The 8,743-nt window shown below is 47.3% G+C and overlaps 1 protein-coding gene across 1 annotated transcript in view; it reads right to left on the bottom strand.

The window, feature by feature from the left end:
- LOC109379502 (L-gulonolactone oxidase) overlaps positions 1-8,743 on the bottom strand; it is a 53,861-nt gene that overhangs the window by 18,718 nt on the left and 26,400 nt on the right. The window contains exons 6-7 of the mRNA XM_019636111.1: positions 5,368-5,475; positions 4,406-4,482 (exon numbers count right to left, since the gene is read on the bottom strand). Of these exons, the coding sequence (XP_019491656.1) occupies positions 4,406-4,482; positions 5,368-5,475 (185 nt within the window). The remainder of the gene's footprint in view (positions 1-4,405; positions 4,483-5,367; positions 5,476-8,743) is intronic.

Raw genomic sequence — 8,743 nt, 5'->3', positions numbered from 1 at the left:
GTTCCCCAACACTGTTCCTCTTCCCAATTCCTCAATAAAATCGTTAAAAAAACAACAAACCACATAACAAAATTTACCATCTTAAACATTTCTAAGTACATTCACATCGTTGTGCAATGGATCTCCAGAGTCTTGCAAAATTGAAATTCTTCCTTATTAAAAAACAGCTCCTTGTTCCCTTCCTCCCCCAGCCCCTGGTAATCCTCCATCTACTTTCTGTTTCTATGAGTTTGACTATTTTAGAAACCTTATATAAGTGGAATCATACAGCATTTGTCCTTTTGTGTCTGGCTTATTTTACTGAGCATGGGTTCATCCATTTGTAGCATGTGTTGGAATTCCCTTCTTTTTTTAAGGCTGAATAACATTCCGCGGTATGGATACACCACATTTTGTTTATCCACTCATCCATTGATGGACACTTGCGTTGCTTCCACCTCTGGGCTATTATGAATAATGCTGTTGTGAACTTGAGTGTGCGCATACGAGCATCTCTTTGAGGCTGTGCTTTCAATTGTTATAAATATATACTTATTAGTGGGATTGCTGGGTCATATAGCAGCTCTATTTTTACTTTATGAGGAATCTCCGTACTGTTTCCCATGTGGTTGCGCCAATTTACAATCCCACCAACAGTGCACCAGGGTCCAATTTCTCCACGTCCTCACCAACATTTGTTTTCAGTGTTTTGTCACGACATGCTACACCATAATAACAAATATCTTTTACTTGTGTCCTTTCCAGATTATTGGGGCAAAGTGCATGTAGAGTTTTAATTTCAGCAGGTTGCAACCAGGTTAATTTCCATAAGGACTGTAGTAATTCACTTTCCTTCCACATATGGCCATCCTGGGAAGGCTTGATTGTTGAAAGTGGCCACTGGGGACCAGTATCCTAGGATGGGGTCTCAGCTTACAGATTCCTGTGTCTGGAAATGATGCTAGAACCATCCAAGTAATTGCAAAAGGAAGGCTCTGTACTTCTTGGGCCAGGAAGGAGCTGTCTCCTGGCTTTTGATTTAGGAAACTTACCAAGTCATATTCTTCAAAATCTATACTTACACACACACACACACACACACACACACACACACAGAGAGAGAGAGAGAGAGAGAGAGAGAGAGAGAGAGAGAGAGAGATTGTTTCTTTTCCTTTTATATAAAAAACCCTAAATGCCCCCCCCCTAGATATTTAGCAAGACAATAAAATCAGGCTTCTTGATGCTGTGCAATGTCAGACTGAAGGCCTGTGGTATCTGCCCAAAAGGAGGGGAGGGAGGGAAAGGAAGCTTCTGCTGTGGGCAGGCACTTGGACCACTGGTCTCTTCACTGTGTGCCATGTGTGGTGTGCACCAGCTAACATATCTGCATTTGATAAACGGGGTCCTTATGGCATAGATTCCAGTGGGTCTGACTGACACCCCAAAGCCCATGCTCTCCTACTACTTTACCTGGATTTAAGTCATAGGGGTATGGGAAAGACCTCTGGAGAACCGTCTAGGGAGGTGAAGGATTCCAGGTTGTGTCCTTGAACGTGTGTTGTAGTCTGTACATTAAGAGCAGAGAGCCTCATGCTGCAAGCCGTAAATGGAGAGGCTAAGAGGCAGCTTCCAAGAGAGCCGACCTCAGATGCACTTTGGGGCAGGGATAAGGAGTGAACCAGTCCTGGCAGGGGCCAAAGAGGGCACAGGTCCAGAGGCTCATTTCAGGACAGCTGGTCAGGGGCTGTCCAGTCATCTCACTCATAAACTCGGTTCCTGCCAGCTCAGGGCCCTTTCCAGATTATTGGGGCAAACAGCATGTAGAGTTTTCATTTCAGCAGGTTGCAGTTAGCTCTAATCACCTCAGCTGCAGCTCCTGCCTCTCCTGGAGTCACTAAAGATTCCTGGTAACAAGGCTCGGTGTGGCTTCGATGGTTTCTTTGGTCTGGTTAAAGTGTGCATGGGCTGACTGCTTTGAGATCTATGGACCTGAAATCCCGGTGCAGGTCTCTTCCTCTGGACTTACTACCCTCTCCATCCCTGTAGGTGGCCTCTGCCCAGAGGCCCAGTGGTCCCTTCCTTCCCTACAGGCCTGTCCCTCATCCCGTTCCAGCCATCTCATTGTCTGCCATAAATCCACCCAAACTGCTCAGAGCACCTCGTATAGGTTTACAGATAACACCAGTGGGTCCAGGGCCTTGCATTCTGTCACACAGGTGGGTCACAAGGAACCTTCATGTACCTTTGTGAAAAAGGAGGGAAGTGATGTCTAGTGAACACCCTTCATGTGGACTTGACATTGGATCTTTCTAATAACTCAATCGTTGCTACCAGCTTTATTTTATATACAAGTAAACCACAGTTCAGAGAGGCTGTTACCCAATCTGTTATTTACTTTTCACTCCTGCACCCTCAGGCACATAGCTCAGCCAGCAGCCCAGAGCTACAGAGAGGAGACTAGATGAATGCAGTTTCCAGAAGTCACATGGGCTGAACTCAGAGGCTGTGGAGCTTTCACGGAGCACCCAGCCTTGGCTGGGATGTGGCCGTGGAGATTTAGAGTTCAATTTCTTTGAGTGATCACTGTGCTCACACTCCACAGACACATGCACATAAAGCTGCCGAGCTGCTGTGATGGAGGCTGGAGAGAAAGCCTGGCAGGGCATTTTCTACTCTCACGCTCAATCCGTAATCTGATGGAGCAATGGCTTTCAGGCTGGGCTCACTTACTGCTCCTCGTCCCTTCCCTGCCCAGACCCAGTAAGTCACATCTTGTGCCTCACTTTTCTAACACCTTCCTAGTTTGGTGTCTGCCTCTAAAGATGGGGCTCCTCTGATGCCACCAGTAACTTTCCTACCCTGGAGAAAGCTGATGCCTTGAAGGAAGGGGCTGACTCTTCCTGGATGCCTGGATTCAGACCTAGACTGCCAACGGTCTTAGCCACACCCAGAACTGACATGAACACCAGCCAGGTCGCCAGGTCCTATTGTCAGCGCCTCCTCTAGTGGGCTTTTATGATCGTACAGTAGGGAAGGAGTTCTTAATAAGACACAAAATTCCCAAGATAAAAAAAATAGATGGAATAACCTGTCTATGTTAATATTAAATACATCTACATGCCACAAAACACCATAAAAGTGAAAGACAAGACACAAACAGGAAGAAGATGTTGCAACACATATAACCAACAAAGGACTAGTGCTCAAAATATATGTAAATAAAACCCTACAAAACAGTAAGAAAAAAACAAAACAAAACAAAACACCCAACCACCCAATTTTTTAAAAGGGCAAAATACATAGTTACTACACAGAAAAGAAATCTGAAGAATCGATAAAGCTGGAACTCTGTGCAATCTTATTAATAATCAGGGAAATGAGAATCAAAAGCCATAATGAAATACTGTTTAATACCTATCACAAGAAAATTTAGAAGTCTGAGAGCTCCAACGTTGGCCAGCTTATGGTGCACAGAGAATCTCACAGTGCTTCAGGAGTGAACTTGGTATAACAGTTTTGGAGAAGAATTTGATCTGCTAAAGCTAAAAATGTTTAGAGTTGATGGCCCAGGAATTCCACTCATGAGTATATACTCAAGACAAAAAAAATGCACCAGGAGCAATGTTCGAGGATGCTCACAGCAACGTTGTTTGTAATGGCAAAGAATCCGGGAAACAACCCAAATATCCATCAAGAGATGGATAAGGACATTGTGGTAAAGGTATACAGTGAAAAATGAATAATTAGAGCTCTCCGTATCCGCTTAGATAAATATGACTCTCAAAGCTGAACTACCAAATTTACTATTTCTGGGTTCATAAAACTACAGTATAAATAAAAGCAAGAGAATGATTAAGCATGAAGTTCAGAGTGGTAGTTGCTCCTTGAGGGGAAGCGCTGTGATCCGGGAGTTTCCCAAAGAGGGCTCCAATTACACTAGTGTTGTTTCTTAAGCTGCTGTTGAGTATTTGTACTCATTACATTACTCTTTATACTTTAAATATATCTTGCCTGTATTCATTTGCATGTATGATATATATTTTTAAAATGTATGATATCATTCCACTTCTACGCTGAATATAAAATCACCACTCAAGGCCCCATAAAACCTTCCCATTATTCATAGTTACATGTCCAGTGGCAGACGTGGAGCCTGAACATGAGCACAGATTTTAGGCTTGGAAAAAGGTAGAAAACAGGGCAATATACAAAGATTCACATCATCTGTGTGCCAGAGAGTGGGGCCTGGCGTTGGTCTTTTTAAAACAGCTCCCCAGATGATTTGAATGTGCAGGCAGGGTTAAAAACCACTGACCCAGGAGACAGACCCAATTGTATGCATAAAGATAGGGGCGTTACTCTTCAGATGGACCACATCCTCAAAAGCATATGGCAGGTGCTGGAATAGGTACCCTGGCTTCCCTACCTGATCCAGAGCAGGAACTCCAGTAAGTAGAATCCAACGGCATAGTCCCAGAACCAGTTGGCAGAAGAAGAGGGAGGCTGGGAAACAGAAACTGTGATAAGTTCAGTGCATCATAGTGTCCCCTTAGAGGGAGATGTGTCCCAGCAGTGTGTGTGTGTGTGTGTGTGTGTGTGTGTGTGTGTGCACGCGCACACGCACGTGCTTGCGTGCGTGCATGTGTGTATGACTCACCTGCCAGGACAACTGAAGGACTCACACTTCTTGGTGGCACAGTCAATTCCCATGCCCCACTCCCTTTCATTTCTGCTTATTTATGTATGTATGTGTTTATTTTTTGGAAGACAAAGACAAGCATCTGTCCCTCCTCTTCAGAGTTGATGACCCATGTGTCTAATTATCACTCTATGAGACCCACTCCAACCCCTTACACATAGTAGGTGTCATGGCCTTTGCCTGACTTGTCCCGTCAACATTCATCTAAGTGATGGCTTTGTTTTCTTCTGCTGAGAAGCAGCCTGTTAAGGTCATGGGAGAGAGACAAAACTATTGGTTTCTTCACCTGGGGGTGGGAGAGATGGGGGTATTGGAGGGAAGGTTGGGTGTATTATAGATGGTTTCTGAGGTCTAGCCCAGTTGCTAAGGTTTCTATCTTAGCCTACCTTGTCCTGCCCATACTTGCGTCCTCTGCTCCCCAACCCCCAGCATCTAAGGCTGTCCTTTGACCTCACCCCTACTCAGCCCTACCAGCAGACACATTGGACCCTCACTAAGCCCACCTTCCTTCTTCCTTTCACCCTCTGGTCTTTTCTGCTTCTCTCCTCATGCTCAATGACGCTCACCTTACTTTCCTTCCCACGTCTCACTGACCATTAGGATGATAACAAGCATTGGCTGCCCTAGGAGCTGAAAGAGTATGGGAACTAAGGGCTCTGTGTGAAGATGGGGATGACGCCCGGGGCTACCTTGTTGGTGTGGTCCTGGTAGATGACACTGACGTTCTCGCTGTGTGGGAACCAGAGGAAGCGGAAGTATTCGGATTTCTTCAGGTGGCTGTCCAGGTTGTCAAGAACCTGACCTCGGCAGAAGGAAGGAGGGAAGATTGCGTTGGTCACAGGATGACGGTGGGGAGCACTGGAAGGCAGGGCCTGGAGTGGGCCCCAGTTTCTCCCCATCAAAAAGAAACACTGAAAATTTTCCTAACATTGCCAAACGGCGTGGAACGTCTCATAATATTACTGGGCATTAAAACGGTCTACTTCCACACTGACTTCCCCGAGTAGGTTAGAAGACAGGGATGATTTCTTAGTTGTCCTGGCTTGAGCAGTTAACTGTAGGAGTTTGGGCAAGTTACCGAACATATTCGTGCCTCAGTTTCCTCATCTGTAAAATAAGACTAATAACAGTACCCATGTCAGGACAGTTATGAAGATGAAATGTACTAATGCCTAGAAAATGCTTAAAATGGTGTCAAGAACATGATAAACACAGTGTAGGTGTCAACTGCTGCTGCTATTATGATTACTCATTTTGTCATCGTCATCATCATCATCATCATCATCATCGTCATCACTATCTCTTATCCCCATAATGCCTGTCACATCATAGGTCCTTAAAAGAATGAATGGGAGAGTCCTGCTCTACTATGGCTCATTATTACACACTTCGAAATAATATCACCGAACCATACGTTCTCTGTTGCAACTACCCAACTCTGCCATGGTAGCGTGAAAGCAGCCATAGATAGCAGATAAATGATGAGCACGGCTGTGTGCCAATAAAAGTCACATACAAGAGCAGGCAGTGGGCTGGCCGAGTGGCTCAGCTGGTTAAGAGCTCGCTTGGGAGCACCAGCTCTGAGCAGCAGGGCTGCGGTTCGGATCCCACATTGAGGGTCAGTGACGCTCGCCCTCTACAGCTAAGATGATGAACAACAGCTCAACATGGAGCTGGGCTGCTGTGAATCGCCTGCAATGGTGTAGGCTGCAGTGGGGCTGCAGCGGGCTGCCATGAGCTATGTGAATGGCTGGCAGCCAGCGTGAGTGGCTGGTAGCCGGTGTGAGCGGCTGGTAGCTGGTGTGAGCTGCCAGGAGCCACTGTGAGCGGCTGACCAATGACTGGCGACTGACTGTCTCACCCTGGAAGAGCACAATGTTCATACCAACATGGGCCAGTGAAGCAACATCCTCCACAACTAGACTGAAGAACAAAAACAGCAATTTGCCTATCTGTCTGTTCCCCTTCCCCGATTCCCAAAAAAAATCTTAAAAAAAAAAAAAAAAAAAAGCAGGCAGCAAACCAGATTTGGCCCGTAGGTTGTAGGTTCCCAACCGCCTGCCCTAGAACTGCTGGCACAGTGCCTGGCACACGTCAGTGTCAGAGGACCCTATGCTTCTTTATCTGAAGAGCAGGGCACTCCCTGCTGTGCTGTAGGCCTGGGAGAAGTTCAGGAAGAAACCCCAGGGCCCCGGCTGCTATCACTTCCATCCTGACAGGGCGATGGACCCATGGCCCACAGGGCTCTCGTGCGGGGAGCCTTTGGGTACAGCTGATTTTCTCCTGGAAGAGCAGGGAACGCAGCTTGGTGGTTTGGTGTCTGGAGGAAGGGGCTGGGCACTAGGAGCGGGAAACCCCCGTTTTCTCATGTCCTAGCGTCCGAGGCCATCCCACTACATCGGCCCGAATCCCAGCAGTGATTGTGATGGTGCCCTTTTCTCAGCTCTGGTGCCTGAGAAAGGCACGAGCAGCTTCCCACCTAGAATGGAGAGATGCCAGTTGCCCTCATATCACGTTTTGTGCCTCTTTCCTAGCATCTATCATGTCTTGTTCTGCCTGCATTACGGGACAAGGCATAGCTTTTCCTTTACATGACATTACAAGCTTCCAGAGGCATGAGCCACGCGTGATCCAGCTCTGTCCCCTCCATACTTAATACGGAGCAGTCACTGAATGCTGGAACCTCGGGCCCCGTCCCATTGTGAATTAAACTCTCTCCCTAGAGCCCACAAACATCTTGTCTGGAGGAGGGTGGTCCCTGGGATCACAGATTTCCTTGATCGGACTTGCGTTTCCTGGGAACACCATCAGAGGAGTTTGTGCCCCAGAAGGACCTCTTCCTTGGCATGTTATTGGCATGAAGGGTTCCAGCGGGCTCTGTCTCTCCAGATTCAGAGTTGTGGCGCTGCTTGAACTGGCTTTTGGGGAACTGGTGATCATACTTGCAAGCAGAAGCAGCCATGTTCCATGGCTGGGGGCTACCCAGTCATCCATGGACAGCCACCCAAGAGAGTGGATGCTGCTGAGAAGACTGGTGTGTCACCAAGACCAATCCTGCTCCCCAGGGTGGCAGAGGGGTGGGGGTGAGGGTGATGCAAGCAGCCAGCTGCACTCATCACATCTCATTGTGCTTTAGGTGGCATAAAGGACTAACGGTTGACCACAGTTTCCAAAATCCTACATCTTCTAACTGGCTGTGATTCCATACTGACCAGACTGTAAGAGAGTCAGTAATGCTGAGACTGTGTCATAAAAAAGCCATGAATGAAGGCTGTCCATTTCTCGGTACCACATTCACGAAACTGGACTAGCCTTCTTCCCTTGGCCCTGCATCTGGAAGCACTGATTCCAACTCTCCCTGGGGCCCGGGAATGGCCCCTTCCCCTCACGTGGCTTTGAGCAGCATTCAGAACTTGTGATGAGATGTACTTAAGGAATTGGTACTGGGGAGCATGGAACTGGGGAGCACAGAACTACATACGTGACAGACCACACACAGCATGATGGGAGGAGACGGGGAAAATCCCAGAAAAGAAGGGATTTTTAAACAAATTCTTGATCAACTGACCTTGAGTTCCCTGGTACAGAGCATTGCTGTATATTTTGTGGACCCTGGGGAGCTAAGGAGGCCTCAGATAAGATCCTTGTGATCCAAAAACTGATCACCAGGCAGGAAGAAAGAGGGGGCAGATGTCAAGAGGTGGTGCCAATGTTCGGGAACAAATCAGAGCAACCAGCACCTCTAGCTGGATACGTATTGATTCAGATTCCAGAATCCACCCACAGAGCAGGTATTAGGTAGTACTTTCTTCAAATAAAGTGAGAGGAAGGATAGGTTTGGGGTTCCTCTCTCTGAGGCTCTAAAGAAAAGCAAGGGCAGAGAATTCACAGGCCCTGTTTCCTTGGGTCTTGACAACAATCCCATGGGGACAGTTATGCTCTTATCCCCACCACACAGAGGAGGAGTCCAAGCCCAGAGAGGCAGCGGACTTGTGCAAAGTCAGAGCAGTCAGTGGAGAAGCTGGGCTTCAAACAGGGTGCTCTGACTTGGGGAAGTGCTCCGTG

Source organism: Hipposideros armiger, unplaced genomic scaffold (genome assembly GCF_001890085.2).
Source record: "Hipposideros armiger isolate ML-2016 unplaced genomic scaffold, ASM189008v1 scaffold_27, whole genome shotgun sequence".
Taxonomy (NCBI): domain Eukaryota; kingdom Metazoa; phylum Chordata; class Mammalia; order Chiroptera; family Hipposideridae; genus Hipposideros; species Hipposideros armiger.
This window is presented reverse-complemented; position numbering and strand designations above follow the sequence as displayed.